Below are 18,203 nucleotides of genomic sequence, written 5' to 3' on the forward strand. Positions count from 1 at the left end.
GTCTGAGGTTCCTCGTTCCTTGGTCTTTTTCCTTTGCCAGTCAGCTTTGTTACTTGGACATTTTTGCGAGTGTTGGAGAATTCCTCGGCGTTAGCGAACTTTTGGGCCCTGGTGATGAGCTCAGCTAACGTCTTCGGTGAATTCTTTCCAATGGAGAAGGCGAACTTCCCCTCTTTCAAACCACTGAACATTGCAGAGAGTGTCATCTTATCGTCGTAGTCTTCCACCTGCAATGCTTCCTCATTGAAATGAGCGATGTAGTCCTTCAATGACTCCTTAGGCTCTTACTAGATGGTGAATAGATGGGTATTTGGCTTCCGACTCTTCTTACCGCTTATAAATTAGGTAAGGAATAATCGGCTGAGCTCTACAAAGGAATCAACGGAGTTGGGTTTGAGCTGGTGATACCAACTCCGAGCGGATCCTGTGAGTGTGATTAAAAACTCCCTGCACATCATCGCGTCCGTTGCTGTCTAGATCTTCATCCATGAGCGATAAGCCTCCACATGCTCGGATGGGTCACCAGACCCAGAGTATTGGATAACGGGAGGTATCCGGAACCTCTGGGGCATCACCTCGCTCATGATCACAGAGGTGAAGGGAGGCTCGGTCTCTTCCATCATCACTTGAATAGCAGGAGGAACTGACGACGGCTACTGATTCTTTTCTAGTGTTAGGATCTTGTTGTTGAGTTTCGCGAACCGTGTTTCCCACAAATCTTTGTTTTCAGCCACTATCTCCTGGGTGTCTTCTATTTTGGGGGTTCTCCTTCCCCTCCTCCTTTCTAACTCATAGCGGAGATCTGTTGGTGCCAGGGCTGAGGTGACCGAGGCATTCGTCGGAGCTCAAGTCGCTGTGTTCTAAGCTAAAACTGAAATTCGGATTGGGGGAGGGTTTTGAACTGAAGATGGCGCCTGTGCGAGTTGACGTTGAGGCCCCTCGAGTCTTATACTCCTCGACGCAGAGTGAGCTTCCACAACTGGACCAATCGGCTCAGGAACAGGGTTTTCCTGAGCAGGATGTGGTTGCGGCTCCTGTCGCTGCTTCATCTGGTTAATTTGGTCGCGTAGGGCTTGTATCTTGCTTTGCATAGCTCGATATTTGCTTACCCAATTGCGAGAACGTTGGGAAGGCCCTGGAGCTGATTTGGCATGAAGTAGCGAAGAGGAATGGGTCTGATCGTTTTGCTCTGGTTCTGCAGCTACCACTTTCTTCTTTCCTCTTGCCATTATGCTTAAGAATAGGAACCTGACCTTTCGTATCAGATTCCCACAGACGGTGCCAAAAATGTTGATGACTAAATCTAGACGGCTCTCCACTCCGATCCGCAGACTCCGAATCACTTCAGCGTCCTATACTAGTACACTCACGAGGAGCAAAGGAGACCCTGGTCTAGGCAGGGGACCCTCCGATGCTTAAGTCAGGTCAAGGGAATCAGGGTCTAAGTTCGGGTGTAGTGAGAGAGAGCTAGATGTTGCGTAACTATAGTAATAGAGTCCGTTTGTATTTATACTTGCCTATCGGACAGTCTGGGTCCGTTAATCTTGGCACGATTCACTCAATTAGTGGGATACTATGATTGTGGAGATATTATCCGTTATCCGGGGATCATGTAGCGTATTGTGCATATTTTCGGACGAGACAACCAGTCATGTCCTCTTAAGGCAGTTTCTCAGTTTAGCGAATGAAACATCCGTATCCAACCTCAGCCTTGGCTCCAAGATCTCGCAAGTAGGTTCCGATCTGAACCTCACACTGACTTCCCTGTCCTCAGATTATTCTAAACTGACAGCCTTGGAGTAGGAGCGTAACTGGGGCTTAGCCGAGAATCATCTTTCCCTTTAATCGTTTTCACCATTCCAGATTATCTCTTATGCATTCGATCGAATTAAGATGGCGTTGGACCTCAGAGTGGAAGGGGCTCGGATCCTCCCATAACACCTATATTGAATGATGAACTCTAATGGGAAAGAGGGAATGAGGAAGAGGGTATAATCTCTTTGAAGCAACTCTCTCAAACTCTCTTAGATTCTACCTCAAAATACAAGAAGCAACACCAGTGTATTTATAAAGTTGAAATCCCAACGGTTAAAAGATGGGTAGAAATATGATATTGTCGATGCCATTGAAGGGTATTCAATGTCATCAAAATTTGAATTTCGATGCCATCGAACCTTCTTCGATTGCATTAACTTCCTACACTTGATTTTCAAATGGGTGTAGAATAGATCCTGATCGTTCTCATCGAGCATCCTTTGAGGTCATCGACGTGCACTTCGATGCCATTAAGGGATGTCTTGATGCCATCGAGATTTAAAAAAAAAAATACACAAAGGTTACTGGACAATTTTGTCCCTTGTTCGATGCCATTGAACACACCTTCAAGCCATCAAATTTTGAATTTCGATGGCATCGAATGGTCTTCGATGAACTCGAAGAAAAAAGGTTTTCCTAGAAAACTTGCTAGACAAACTGATTTAGTTTCGATGCCATCGAATAGACTTTAATGTCGTCGATAACTTACTCTTGATGCCATCGAAAAGGGTTCGATGTCATCGAGGAGCACTTATAGTATTTTTCGGATTTCAGAAGAAGTCCAAGGTCGATGTAATTGAAATGCGTTCGATGTCATTGAAACATAGGTTTCGATGTCATCAAACAGTTTTTGATGCAATCGATGATTGCATCATTTCTTTCAATTTGTTGTTAGACAGTATGGACGCGTATTCGATGCAATCAAACGATGTTCGATGGCATCAAAGATGTCCTCTATTACAGTTCGATGCACTCGACAGGGATATGTGATTTTCCTATTTTGTTTCTTTCTTCCAATAATACTCAAGGTGTAATTTAACTCCAACCTTACTAGAAGATTTTTTGAAACATATAATTTTCAAGGTAAGTTAGGTTTTTACGGGGATATATACCTGTCAAGGTTTGTTGTGGGTTGATGAGGCTATAGTTTACCTATTAAGCATGATCATGTGCCTTCATCTTTAAAGAGTTTTGGTCTTGATGTCTTCATCTTAGGGCTCACTTGACTGACAGACTCAACACTCACGTATATTGACAAACAAGGGCACTTTCACTCTCATCTTCGCATTATATTCACATTGCAACTCAGTCAAGTCGGACTTCCACTTGGCAGCCCTCTCCAAAGCTTCTGCAAGAAGCTTCTTAGGTGCCTCCAACTCAGTATGCACCGCTTCCACCTGAGCCTTCAAGAACACGCTTGATGCCTCGACCTGAGCCTTCACAATAGGGCTGAAAGTTGGGCGGGTTCAACCCGATCGACCTGTGACCGACCCGACATTGGGTTGGGCTCAAGCAGGATGTCTTTAGTCCGATCTTGAGCTTGGGCTATACAAACACCAACCCGATAAAACTTGGGTCGGGCTCAGGTTGATGTCTTGGGTTGCCTGGCCCAACCTGAACCGGATCAATATATAAGTTACTAATAAATTATAATTGAGTGTGGATCGTTTGTGTTGAAGGCATAGGAAATTCCAGTATTGTTGGGTCTCATTGGTCCACATCATTTCCGATGACTCGAGTTAATAAGATATGCCGGATTTTTCTCTCCCAAATAGATGGCGTGCTACACAACATGACTTTTAAAGAAATGGTTGTCCTATATTTTAGCTTGTTTGTTTGGGAAAAAAATAAAGTTCTTTATTATAAATAACTACATATATAATTAATAAAACTATAAATACAAAAAATAAGACATGTATTGAAATACAATAAACTAATGTAATAATGAAAATATTATCATGTATCCAACCGACCGAGCCCGCTTGGGTTAGGCTTGGGTTGAGAATTCCTAATCCGAGGTTGGGTTGGGTTGGGTTAGGGTTGAGGTATAGGAACCTTGGGTTGGGCTAGGGTTAAGCACCAACCCCACCCAACCCACCCGACTTTCAGCCCTACTTCACAGTCGTGGCTACCCCTTCCATCTACACCTTCAGGGCCGCATTTTCCGAGTGGAGTTGCTCGACTTCAACCCCCTTTTGCAGTAGCGCGGCCTTGGCCTCCTTATGCTCCGCCTTATCGTGCAATATATTGAGGCGTGCATTCAGAAGGGGAGGAGTGAACTGAAGCAAGGACATATATTTATAAAAAAAAAAATAGAGGTGAGAACGACTAAAGAATCAAATAAAAGCTTGAAAGAAAACATTATCCTAACAATGACACTCACCAAAAATCGCCTGATGCCAAGGAAGGAGAAGTACGCAAAAGCAGGAAGGGGCAAGTAACCCCACCCGATGTTAGGGCACCCCCTTTTATACTAGGGTCAGCCACGTGTACGAGCATTCAATGCTCTCAATTAACACACAGCTGAGAACGGCTCCTCGGCTCTCCTGTCTCGACATGTGGTGTGTTACCACTTATCGCATGACTCCACGACCGAGGACAGGCCACATGTCACCACCTCACTCGCCTGGCACTGAAAAGGCGCCCAGACAGCCCATGTGACCTCGAGCTATGGCACGCCACCTCGGGGGTACCGTACTATGATTACTAATATGCCTCGATACTCGCGCCTAACCACCTTTCTTAGTAATTAATGGTAGGATGATTCGATGACATAAACGCATTGTGATCCGACCTGGCAAGACCAGTCTACTTATCGAGCCCACTGCGTGAACTCGAAAGTAGGGGAGACTTACTGTTATAGGGAAAATAAGCCGACCAATGATTAAAGGTCAGGTCGAAAGCTTGCACACTTCCCTAGGTCGGACACGACAGCAGATTCGATCCCATACTCAAAATCCAAGCAAGAAGTAGGATCGAGCTCGACATCTCGTCACTAGATCGAAACACTTACCGACATGCCCAAACACCAGAAAGAGCACTACCTCCATCCATTCCAAGATCCCCAGAGTTCATCGGGAACATCCTGTCATGCTGCTCAACTAAGGGGATAGGTCGACATGACCTAGGTTGGGTCGGCATGACCCGAGTCCTCATGACCCAAGTCGGTATAGCCCAAGTCGGCGTGGTCCAAGTCGGTATAGCTTGAAGCAACATGCCACCCCCAGGCCAGGTCAGCCGAGGCCACCTCAGCCTCCCATTGCACATCTCTGATGGTCTCGGATCACGCCCAATAGAGATCCGTCCGAGGTTTTCTCCAAGAATCTCGGACGATATCTGTGACACGCTCGGACCCTCGAGATATTCACCAAGGATCTCAAAAGATCCTCCTACTAATTCGGGGATTTGAATCCACCTCCACTGCGAGCCTACTAAATAGGGAGATTCCCTCTACGCCACCGCCTCTCCTAAAGCTATAAATAAGGTACCTCTAATGGTGAAAGGTGCGCACAATCTCTAGCCCTAAACCCCCAATATTCAACTAGACCCAGATTCTTTCCCTGACTTAGGCATCGAAGGGTCCCTGCACGAACTAGGGTCTTCCTTGTCTATCCTTTGTGTAGGTTTGCTGGTCCAGGGAGGGCTAACCAGATTTCTGCATCAACAAAAACCACGGGTACAATGTGAAAATGAGGTAACCACGTGCTACCCTTATTAAGGTGAACGGCACCATTGTCCTCCTATGTTGCCCTTTCATGTCATTGTCTTGTGCAATGCAGCATGCCTGGACCTAGTTTTAATACTCAAGTCCGATTCGACTTGCCTGAGTCAACTCGGACTCAGGAGGGCCCAATCTGGCCTGATGGATGAGTTGGGCTGATTCAGCCCTGAGTCGGGCGAGTATAGACTCGAGTCAGGACCAAACGAGTGGTCCGAGTTGCCCGTCTTTTAACTAGTTGCTACCAAGTCATTTACCTATGTATCTTTCTGCTTCCTATGCAAAATATAATGTTAGAAACAAACCACCAACCTTCCAAAATAATAGCAGATTGGCAATGAAAATCTCATCTAAGGTAGTTTATTCATAAGACTTTCTTCATTTTTCATATTATAGACTAAAAAGGAAATTAGAAACACAACTCTTCCTGCCCATTTCAGAATTCAAATTTAAACACCTAGCGAATCCGCCAACCCATCCCACCCTTCGTTGGTTCGACGGTGATCGGCGGCATCACACGGTAATTCGGCTTCGAACATGACCCCACAGTTTCTCTCCCAGTTCCTACCCCACATGCATGCATGCCCATGTAGAGCCTTCTTTTTTCACATTCATGCCTTTCAATCCTTTTGAGATTTTCTTTCCGAATCTTAGACTTCAATCTCCCTTTACCATGTCTACCACTGATGGGCAGTGGCATGGCCTCCAAGCCCATCAGTTGGGCCACAACTCCTGGCTTGCACCACACCACAGTCTCCCCAGCTAAAGTTGGTGGTAGCCCATGATTTCTCTCCAAGTCCAGATCATAACCATCCATGCGAAATCGCCCTGCGACTCTATCCCCACAACACACGGATCTCCGGCCACCTTCGTAACGGCCCGCTTGCAGACCAAAGTTCCTGAAGGATGAGCGGTACATTGCATCTCTCCCGTCTAGAGAAAACCTTGGGTACTGATTCAACGCGTTCCTCGCAGACCGTAGGATGTCGGAGTTGTTCACACACGACATCCTATGTCGGAGACCACCATACTCATTGAGATTGGCCTTCCTCGCAGCCTCCTCCTCTAATTCCAGCTGCATGATCATGTCCTCCAGGGAAGGCGGGCTCTGCGTGAAATTACCGTCATCGAAGTAGGAGCTGAGGAGAGATGGGGTGACCGCATACGAGATGTCATGGTCGGTCCTGTGTTGGTTGAGTGTTGAGGTGGAGCTGACGCCATTGCAAAAGCTTCCGAGGCCTTTCTTCATCTTGGCTGCAAGGGAGTTCTTGAGGAGAAGGAGAGAGAGATCTTTCATGGGTGGGAGGGGGATTATAGGAAGGAGATTGAGAAGGACGGGGCAGTTGAATGGGGATAAAAAGGAATGGTTGTACACTTCATTGAACGTGAAGAGAGTGAATGAGGAGAGGTGATTGTTAAGAGCATTCACGTGAGAAAAGAGACAAGGCCCTCACAGGTTTCTCTCTCTTGGATCAGTGTCCTTGTTTTTAAGATCACCCATCAGAGATTTCATCAAACCAACCAAAAATCACCACTAGTTAAATCGACCTAATTTTGCATTATTCGACTATTAAAGTAAAATATCAATATAGAGTGCAGGAATCACGACACTAAAAATTTGATGATCTGGACCGTTGATTTGGTGGGCCGCTCTGGATGGGGCATTAAGCCCAAAAGACTAGGAAGTCAGGCTATGGTAACTCAAAACTGAGCAAGAATCCACATTCAATGGGCGAACTCAGAACAATCGGCCCAAACAACCAGATGGACTGGAGTTGTCCATTCACTGATTTTCAACTTATGGCTAATGAACATGGTGGACCACCAGATCAACTGCCCATACATGTTTGCCATGTGTACCACGATGACAGCACTGCCTGCATCTGCAGATCCATCATCATGATTTCATTTCTTGGCAGAGAATAATAAGGAAAGACAACCACAACACAAACTCATAAAGAGTAAATCAATGATTATTGATACTTGAAACTAGAAACAAAACCAACTGATGAACTTCATGGAATGTCGCATTATTCGACTATTAAAGTATAATATCAATATAGAGTGCAGGAATCACGACACTTAAAATTTGATGATCTGGACCGTTGATTTGGTGGGCCGCTGTGGATGGGGCATTAAGCCCAAACGACTAGGAGATCAGGCTATGGTAACTCAAAACTGAGCAAGAATCCACATTCAATGGGCGAACTCAGAACAATCGGCCCAAACAACCAGATGGACTGGAATTGTCCATTCACTGACTTTCAACTTATGGCTAATGAACATGGTGGACCACCAGATCAACTGCCCATACATGTTTGCCATGTGTACCACGATGACAGCACTGCCTACATCTGCAGATCCATCATCATGATTTCATTTCTTGGCAGAGAATAATAAGGAAAGACAGCCACAACACAAACTCATAAACAGTAAATCAATGATTATTGATACTTGAAACTAGAAACAAAACCAACTGATGAACTTCATGGAATGTCAAAACAGAAGCAAAAGAGCAGAGGAAGATGGGAAGCAAGAGCTTCCATCCAGGTGGTAAGACAACCTAATGCATCTGGCAAGAACCTGGCTTTAAGTAACAAGAGCTTCACATGTGGATGTGGGTCACTTGGATTTTTGAAAGAGGCCCTTCTTTTAGGTCCCGGGTCCAAAATAAATGGAGCAGAGCAGAGGACCCAAAATAGTGAATTCACATCAGGTGGGCCCCACTATGTTCATGACCTAGCCAAAAATGGAGCAGCCAACCTGATTTTTTTGGGCCAGGTCATGTACAAAATGGCTGCTACCCGATGTGCAGGGACACAGATAGCTAGCTGCATACATGGAAGATGGGACCCAACATAATCAATAAGTCAATTTCATTGAAATTATACTGAAACTAATGCACTGATCTTTTAGCATATGTCTATGAATAGAATCAGGCTTAAATATAAGACTCTTGAACAGATTAATGTACATGAGCTCCCCTACTACTGGTTCGCTACCAACTTCTATAAAGGCTACAAGCATCTCTTCCTTGCAGGACTACTTTTTGGAGGGCCGGCCAGTTCTCGGACACCCAACTGGGTTCTGGTTGGCGTGGGGATCTGAAGAGGATGATCCAGTTCGGCGGGATGCTTTCGCGCCGAAAAGTTCTTTACCTGCTTTCCCCTTGAAAGAGAGATGCTTCTTAAAATGATTCTTTATCAAAGAACTGCCAGTGCCACCCCTCCTTGGCATAAGCAGAGACCGATTTCTCCGCAACCCACTCTCCATGTGATCCGAAGGTCGATCGCTGCTGTTCCCCATGCCGTCACTGGCAATATTGATTCCCTGGTCCATGTCTGCTGATTTCAAGGCCTCCTTCAACGGTTCCGAAATGGATGAGGACGCTTCAGCCCTGCCCGCAATTTTCAAACAAGTCGGGCAAGGAGGGTCATGGATTTGGGTTTTTGGCGTTGTCTCCTCCAAGCACTCTGCATGAAAAACATGGCTGCAAGAAAGCACACCAGCAATGGGCATATCACCGCTTCTCACAATACGATAAGAACTCCATGGGGACCTCTGCCTCAGATGTCTCCCACATAACCCGCATTTCTGACCATCGTTAGAATTATAAAGCGGCAGCCTTATGTTCTCTGTGTCTGTGTTTTCTGTCATATCGATGCTTTCTCCATCAAACAACCCTTCTCTTCTAGAACTTGTGCTTGGATCTGGGGAAGCCTCCATCTCGGGTAAGAAAGGTGAGGTCCTATTATCACCAGTTCTTGACCTGCCAACACTAGCTGTTTCAGTCACCAACTTACAAGCTTCCCTATCCAAAGCAGGATTGTGGAAGACAAGCAGGTAGATGGGTTTAGATATGAAAGAGAGTCTGCTTGAAATGTTGAGATATGGGACTGAGATAGGTTGGTTGCTAGGGGATTCCCACCAATGAGATTAAGAAAGAGGTGATGGGGAACCAAAGATATTAGGCAATGTGGATGTTCCCACAGTAAAGCACCTCTACAACAAGAAAATGTGAACAGAAGGATGATACTCAGCAACATAATTCAGATCAAAGCTATCAGCCACAAGTTAAAGTAGAAATTTACCCCCGTCAACTGAGGAAACAGAGGAGCCTCCAGACTGTAGTCCTGACCACATAAAAAAAGATATCTAGTTTAGTTGGCAAAGAAGAAGAGGGCCTATTTAAGTATAAGGAAAAAGATGCTTAATGTAGGAAGCAGAAGAAACAGCACAGATAGTGATGCCACAGACGTGATAACATTGGTTTTTTCAGTCTGATTAGCAGAAAAACAGAAAACTGGCAGTGACTTTAATTAAAAATCTGGATGCCATTGCTTGCTCCTTTTAACTGTTTCTTACGGGTGGAAAAAATATGATCCAGGATAAGAACTATGAAATGCATGCAGCACTGAATATCTATACCATATATAACATGAGCAGCTCTAAGACATTTTTATCCCTGCACCAAATATCTTTTTAATTCTTTGATGCAAGTAGACTGCTGAACTTCCTGATGCAAGACAATTAACCACTTGCTCTAAAAGCTCGAACTGTTAGAGTCAAGGAATCCCGTATCAGTATCGGTTGGCATAACAATGCCCTCCGATACAGATATGGATATAGGGGTGTAACGGCAATACGGGGGCGTACCGGCCTATAACAGTGCAATTTTATTTTTATTTTTTTGCCAAAAAAATATGATTTAAATCCGGAATATTCTAAGCATTCCAAATATGCATTCATTTATAAATTGGAACATGTTTATGATGGTGTAAATGGTCCACTCTTTGGTGAGAAGTAGTATCGGATTTTCTGATGAATTTATGAACCAGACAACCTGGATTTGAATGCAAAACTCATATATTTAATTTTCTAACTATCTGCTATCAATGGTAGATATATTAGATTGAATGTAATATGAAAATATCTTACATGTGTAATATATTCAATTTTTTTTTTTAAAAGGCCAAAAATAGTGCACAAATAGAAAAAAATTATTAAAAAATATAAAATGACAACAACAATCTGTAAAATGGACATTAACATGTTCTACTATAATTAACACATCATATTCGACCATTAAAACAGCAAAACATTCAATAAAAAATGATTTTTCGAATTTTTTTAAAAAAAAAAAAGACCGAAAATAGTGCGTAAATAGAAAAAAATAATTAAAAAAATATAAAATGGCAACAACAATCTGTAAAATGCACATTAATATCTTCTACTATGATTAACACATCATATTCTACCATTAAAACAGCAAAATATTGAATAAAAAATGATTTTTCGAAATTTTTTTAAAAGAAAAAAAGGTCAAAAATAGTGCGTAAATAGAAAAAATTATAAAAAAAATATAAAATGACAACAACAATCTATAAAATGGAAATTAACATGTTCTACTATGATTAACACATCATATTCTACCATTAAAACAGCAAAACATTCAATAAAAAATGATTTTTCAAATTTTTTATAAAAAAAGGCTAAAAATAGTGCATAAATAGAAAAAATATACATAAAATGATAACAATAATCTGTAAAATGGACATCAATATCTTCTATTATGATTAACACATAATATTCTACCATTCAAACAGCAAAACATTGAATAAAAAATATAAATACCTATTTTTGAGGAATTTCTGAAAAATGGCCCACAGAGCTTCGAATCAAGAAAATCCTTAATATAAGTTGTTTTTATCTGTAATATCAAGCTAAGAGTGGTCGAAAATAGCAATAGAATGATTTAGGAATAATTTGGAAGCAAGAAGTTTTTTTTTTTTTTAAAGGCCATTTTTTTTACCGTTACGCCCCGTAACGACCGTTACGGGGCCGTTATGGCTATAAAATCGGGGGGTGTCCCGTTACGGCCCCATATCGCGTAACGGTCACTGTCTTTACCGATACATATCAACCGATACGGCTGTATCGTAACGGATAGGGGATACCCTGGTTAGAGTATGACGAATTAATCCCTTTATCTCATAGCCCAAGCCCCACATCTCATGGGTTTAGGACCTCGGCCGAACCCCCTTCATGGGCCCCAAATCACATGGGCCGCCCACCCCAAGTGTGTCCCCGCATCCCACGGGCTACCCCACTCGAGCCCGGTGTGAAATGCGCATTAATCACCCCTAGTGAGGAGTCTCAAACACGAGACCTCCCCCGTAGGCCCCAAATCACATGGGTCACCCATCCCGAGTGTGCCCCTGCATCCCACGGGCGACCCCACTCGAGCCCAATATGAAAATGCCCCTACATTAATCACTCCTGGTGAGGGGTCTCAAACACGAGACCTCCCGCTCTGATACCAAATTTGATGCACGACAATTAACCACTTGCTCTAAAAGCTCGAACTGTTAAAGTATGACGAATTAATCCATTTATCTCATAGCCCAGGCCCCACATCTCATGGGTTTAGGACCTCGGCCAAACCCCCTTCGTGGGCCCCAAATCACATGAGCCGCCCACCCCTAATGTGTCCCCGCATCCCACGGGCTACCCCACTCGGGCCCGGTGTAAAATGCGCATTAATCACCCATGGTGAGGAGTCTCAAACACGAGACCTCCCCCGTGGGCCCCAAATCACATGGGTCACCCATCCCGAGTGTGCCCCTGCATCCCACAGGTGACCCCACTCGAGCTCAATGTGAAAATGCCCCCGCATTAATTCCCCTCCTCTTTATGTGAAGTGCACAAAGCGTATTAGTAAGGAGGCTGAACAACAAAGACACTGTGGGGCCCACTATGATGACTGTCTGAAATCCATACCGTACATCTAATGTCCTGACTCACCTCAAGATGTCAGCCAAAAACTAGGCAGATCTAAAGGTTGAGCAAGCTACAACCATAGGAAAAAGTGGAGATGGGTTTTCTCCTACTTTTTTTTTCTCTCCCATCCTATGCCTGTGTGCCACACGTGCCACTTCCCCTAGTTTTCCATAACGATGAAGCCATAAAGGGTACATATGGGAAATAGTTATCAGCAATCTTAGGATATGAAGTCTATACTATATAGTCCCTGAGAAGTCCTCAGAAAGTTCACTATACTTAATAGAATACAATATATGACACCAAAAGTTGAATGACTCATTTCAGGAACATGCTAAATCACCACAGCAACTGAACCACAGGAAGATTACCAAAGACAACATGGATTCCAAGGAAATGATTACAGGCCACCATGAAGGGAAAAAATGGGAAAATCGCATTGAAGAGTGCATTTCAACCTGCACTATTGCACCTTAACATTGACAGCTATGACATTGATTTAAAGGACAGCAAATCTCACATCAATTACCTCCTACTGAAGTAGTAGCAAACTAGGCAGAATCAAACTTCTGCAGAGTTTGTATCCACCAAGGGGCCTGGAAATTGACATATGGGCTTCCTAAATACGAAAACGCACCATCAGATAAAGAAATGGTAATGGTTGGGGTGCCACCCACCTGGTGCCCTGCTTCTGCTTCCTTTACTATTTAAAGACTCCCGAGACCCATAGAAAGCAGCTTCATGAGATCATTGACATAACCCATTTGATTGGAATCTACAATCCCATCGCCTTGACACTGGAGGAGAAAAGCTTGAGTTTGTTCTCCAGTGAGATGCATCGGTATCCATGGAACAACCTCTATCATTTGTATTTATTCCATGGCCTAGCAGCCACACGACAACGTGCACCCGTCTTTAGCTATTCTATAATATCAAGCAACGTAAAGAAAGCATGGAACTACACACACCGAGCAATGCTGCACAAGCATCAGGAATCAGATATGTGCCTTTAAAACAAAATATTGTTTGTAGAAGTGAGAGATAAGGAGGAGAATCTTCTTCAAGAATTCGGGCTCCCAAATATGTGAGGACCCAAAAAGCATTACCCATTATGAATATGATCTCAAACAACCTTGTCTCTAAATCTCACATCCCACCAGAAGATTTTCAGCATTTAAAATATGGCACTGAATAAATATCATAGAATCCTGTCCTCCTTAAAATCCTCAACTATACAAGCAGGATAATCATCAGAATTTACTTGTCTTATCAACCTGAACCTGAGTAACCCAACCCGAGCTCAGGGCAGGTTGTCAGGGTCCTTAGTACAGGTTCAGGTTGGAAAACACCCCCATTTTTATTTGGGTTGGATTCGGATTGAGAAAATTCAGATCGGGTTAGGTCGGGTTGGGAATAATAACATGAATTTGGATCAAGTCAGGTGGGGTGAAGTATAGCGGACTCTGGTTGGGTTGTGGTTAGGTCCTACAGAGGTTGGGTTGGGCTCGGGTTGAACATCATCATGACCCAACCTGCCCAAGTTGCACCCCTAATGAGGGGTAATCCTACATGCAAATTGGGCACTGGAGTGCATAATTTAAAATATTGGTATCAAAGAACATGTATTGGCACACAAACAATCATACTTTCATCATCAGCATGAAATTTGACCACTCCAATTCCTCATCAATCACAAATAAACAAATAACTATCATCATATGATGCCATTCGGGTAATTTTGATAGGCATAACATCGGACCCATGCCGAGTATGAATTCCATGAGATTAAAAAGGTTTTTTTTTTTTAAATGATTTGAAAATTCTAGAAAAATAGTTTTTTGCCTTTTGTTAAACAACTTGCCTTAATTGGGTTTAGTTTTGTTCCACATTAGAAAGTTGTTAAGAAAACTAAGCTTGTATATTAAAACCCCTCACTAATACTTTGTATTGGAAAACAAGGGTATGCCATGGGGGCAACCTCGCACGCGTGCACCGCGGCCGTGGTCGTGGACGTGGCGTGGTGTGTCTTTGATCAGACACCTTAATGAGCAGGCATGTGCTAACATACATTTATTACATCGCTCGCATGCGCCTCAAGCCCTAACAACTACCTACTTTTCCTTTATAAAGCCATCTTCTCTCTATTGCAAATCCCCTTTATAAGGACATCTCTTCTCCATTGCAAATCCATCTGAAAAATTCTTCTCTCTGGTTTTTCCTCTGTGTTTTCTCTGGGCATATCAATTCGAGTATTCTTGAGTTTGTGTGGCTGTGATTGGGAGTGCACCAGATCTAAGCCGTTCAGCTTGGAGGAGAGCTATTGTATCCTGGGGGCAGACCTGATGGGACCAGTGCATCAGGGATCGTCTTCCTGTGAGGGCAAATTTGTCTTTAAGACAACGACAGTAATGTGCCTCAGCTCTCTAGATTCCTCTCTTGTTATTTCTGGTTTTTTATTTTGGATTTTCTGCTATATCTCTGTATTTTAGAACCAACAAATTCCAACCATCCGATCGCAAATTCATTGGCTACGCTAGTAAACGAGCTTAAGCATTGAAAAAGGAACAAACAACAGCCAAAAGGAATTTGCAAGAAATCCTTCCCTTGGATTTGAAATTCAAAAGATTTTAAGGGTCAAACACAAATACCCAAATACAAATCAAATATTACAAGCAATGTCTGATGGGATGTGAATCGATCCAGATAGCAAAATCCAATAAAAATTGCATGATGGTGCAAAAGAAAATCAATCAGCAAGTATCCAAGAACGTGTAATCCTACAAAATTACATGAATTGTAAGAAAATAGAAAAGGGGGTATGATTGTAAAGGAAAAAAAAAAAAAACAGTAAATCCCGAGAAGAGATGCTTAGAAAGGAAGAAAAGATCTGTTAATTGAGAGAAGAGAGAAAACGTACCCCGAATCGATGATTGATTTTTAGGGTTTGGTGATGAGAAAGAAGAAAAGCCCTTTGTGATGGACGGTGAAGAAGGGGCGGATTTTCGGGAGATAGAAAGAGGAGCTGTAAAAGCGCGCATGAGATATTATACGATGCTCGGCCGAAAGATGTACGGTCAGGATTTAAGTGAAGGGTCGTTTGGATCGGACGGGGATTCCATGCGAAAGCTTTCGCAGAAAGTTCCTGCGCTAGGATGCAAGGTGGGCCCACTGTGATGTTTATGAGAAATCCACCCCGTCCATCCATGTTTCGATCTCATTTTAGGGCATGCGACCAAAAATGAGTATCCAAAACTCAAGTGGGCCATGACAACCGTTGAAACATTTGTGAAAGTCTTTCATAAGACGTGATCACTCCACGTGTAAACGCTTTTTTTTTTCCGCTATGAAAAAGTTGCATGGAAGGAAGAGAATAACGGACGCGGATTGGTTGCACAGGAAGTTCGTGTAGTCGGAAGCTGTGTGGGGCCCACAGAGATGTCCGTGATAAATCCACTCCGTCTATCAGTTTTGGAAGACCAGAACAGCACAGATATTTAAAATATCAGGCAGATTGTGGGCCATACCGCATGAAACAGTGGAACGGAAATTTCCACCGTTGAAACCTTTCTGGAGCTGAACATGATGTTTATATGCTATCCAAACCGTTCATAGGGTTATTACCACTCAGATAAACTGTATGAAAATATTATCTTGATACAAAACTTCTGTGGCAGCCACATAGTTTTCAATGGTGGGTATTCAATTCCCAGTGCTTCATATGGTGCGGCCCACATGAGCTTTGGATCTGCATGTAATTTAGAATTTTGTCCTATTGTGGTCTTGCAAAACTGATGGACGGAGTAGATTTGTAATGGAATCTCTGTGGACCCCACAAAGCTTCCGTCTAGGGAGCTTCCCAACCCGCGACTGAGAGTTACACTATGATTGACACCATACATAGTAGAGTACATAATTTGGTGCACACGCATTATTTATAGGACCCATTGGGATGTGTACAGTAAATCTAATCCATTCATCACATGCGTCCATAGATTCTCTCCTAATGTCTAAAAAATATGTTGTTGATTTGTTAAGTAGGCCACACAACCGGGAGTAGTTAGGATCGCATGTCCATCATTAAAAACCTTTCAAATAGTGTGTACAACCCCCTATAATTGGCACTGGATATTCAGACTGTCCATCATGAGTGTCCATTGATGCTCTCCTGAGGCTCAGTAATTCAATTCATGTCAATATTATTTGAAGACTTTGATTAGATTTACGAGGAGCCATCGTTATCTTTAGAATGTGTCATTAGCATAAAAATTATTAATATTCAAATGCAATCAAATATAATTAAATAAAAGTAAATTATAATTATTATAATTTTCTATTATAAAACTATTTTTGAAATATGATACACGTATGGAAAAAAAAAAAAAAACACATGGATCTCAATAATCACTTGCAGTCAATTACTATTATAATTGAAATTTTAGACAAGTCCTACATTCATCTCATTCATTTTTATTGTTATTTGAATTACAGTTTTTATCACGTGACAAGTGTGATCTTGTCATAATTGAATCGTGTATCTTAATTCAAACTGAACAATTATAATCCCAAGCACCAAGATAGGCAGATACATGGTATGTGACTGATATCGAATAATATCAGTTGCTTATTTAGCTGCTCACACGGTATGTTAGGTTACAGTCAAATGATAGGGTTTGTTCTCTAATAATGAGTTATACATTTGTCTTCCGTATAAAAGTACTTTTCAATACAGATAAATGAGTAAGAAATGAATTCTTATAGTTGGTCGCAAAGAACAGCTGCAAAATACTTTCCTGGATAGGAAATTCTAATTGATGCTCGAATCAAATCCAGCGTATAAGCCTAAATCTGAATTACAACTAAAGTTAACAGCTACTTGATTAACGTTATGGATTACACTAAGGAATGTAAACAACAGGCAAAAGTAATGAATTACACAACAAAATGTAATTGACGGGTAAAAAATTAAAGGGATTACACCAAAGAATGTAAATGATGAATAATTGAAAGATATTTCGATTTGATTGAAAGATAAATTTGACTAGATTGGTTGATATGAGACAATTTGCTTTATTAAAATCATCTGTTATTTATAGCCTTAACCCAGCCATCTAGATGTTTCCACGTTCTGACGGTTGCTGTAACCATTTAGCATAATCACTCTTTGCTTCTAAACCTGCCATTTGTTCGGTAACCACTTCATCATGATCACTCTTCACTCAACCGCTTAGGAGATGATGTGGCGTTGCTCGATGCACTCCAGCTGTATTACAGTAGAATCATCTTCATATATCCCTAAAGATCTCCAAATATACCACACAAATCCATCCATATCACATGCAACTTGCTCTGATTGGCTTTCGCAAGAATTGGTCACAATGGAGATAAACATTCCCCCCCCCCCTCCAGTCGCTTCTCCTTTGGAAAAAGATGAAAGCAATGTATGACCCCTCATTAATACAATAGTCCTTCGGTACATCGCTTCACCTTTGGAAAAAGATGAAAGCAATGTATGACCCCTCATTAATACAATAGTCCTTCGGTACACGTGGAAACATCATAGCAACCATTTATGACCGATATAGCCCTACATGTTCGCTCTAACCACATTTTTTCGAAATAAGAGTTAACCCCATTGCGACGCATGTACTCATATCATACAAAACAAAAAATTAATGATGCCCTAATAAATGCTTTATACCCTCGATTAATATAAATAAATGTTTCAAATATTCTTTTCTATCCCTTGCCACCTTATTCATCATTCTCTCTCGAATCCTAATTCCCATACGCGTTGAGGGTGAATGGATTTGACTTATCAAATCAATCACACATCCCCAGAAGGGCCATGGCTTGATGATCAAATGAATCTCGGTTGTGGGCACATGTTGAA

The 18,203-nt window shown here is 42.3% G+C and overlaps 2 protein-coding genes across 6 annotated transcripts; both read right to left on the reverse strand.

Moving 5' to 3' along the window:
• Window positions 1-5,864: 5,864 nt before the first annotated feature.
• LOC131252012 (uncharacterized) lies at window positions 5,865-7,408 on the reverse strand. The gene has a single exon (XM_058252968.1). It carries the CDS (start codon window positions 6,828-6,830, stop codon window positions 5,991-5,993), a length of 840 nt encoding a protein of 279 aa, XP_058108951.1. The 5' UTR covers window positions 6,831-7,408; the 3' UTR covers window positions 5,865-5,990.
• Window positions 7,409-8,392: 984 nt separating this feature from the next.
• LOC131251171 (uncharacterized) lies at window positions 8,393-15,387 on the reverse strand. Of its 5 annotated transcripts, none has more exons than XM_058251726.1 (4): window positions 15,231-15,387; window positions 9,625-9,666; window positions 9,462-9,535; window positions 8,393-9,302 (listed from the first exon to the last, which is right to left on the reverse strand). In XM_058251726.1, exon 4 carries the CDS (start codon window positions 9,257-9,259, stop codon window positions 8,576-8,578), a length of 684 nt encoding a protein of 227 aa, XP_058107709.1. In that variant the 5' UTR covers window positions 9,260-9,302; window positions 9,462-9,535; window positions 9,625-9,666; window positions 15,231-15,387; the 3' UTR covers window positions 8,393-8,575. The 5 variants fall into 5 exon arrangements, with proteins under 5 accessions (XP_058107709.1, XP_058107708.1, XP_058107706.1 ...); XM_058251725.1 differs by having other exon boundaries at window positions 8,393-9,344; XM_058251723.1 differs by lacking the exon at window positions 9,462-9,535.
• Between the last annotated feature and the right edge of the window lie 2,816 nt (window positions 15,388-18,203).

The sequence above is a fragment of the Magnolia sinica genome, chromosome 7, assembly GCF_029962835.1.
Source record: "Magnolia sinica isolate HGM2019 chromosome 7, MsV1, whole genome shotgun sequence".
NCBI classification, from domain to species: Eukaryota; Viridiplantae; Streptophyta; class Magnoliopsida; order Magnoliales; family Magnoliaceae; genus Magnolia; species Magnolia sinica.

What these genes read in the sequence shown, in the direction of transcription:
- LOC131252012 (XM_058252968.1), bottom strand. Translation starts at nt 6,830, where the DNA reads ATGAAAGATCTCTCTCTCCTTCTCCTCAAGAACTCCCTTGCAGCCAAG.
- LOC131251171 (XM_058251723.1), bottom strand. Translation starts at nt 9,259, where the DNA reads ATGGAGGCTTCCCCAGATCCAAGCACAAGTTCTAGAAGAGAAGGGTTG.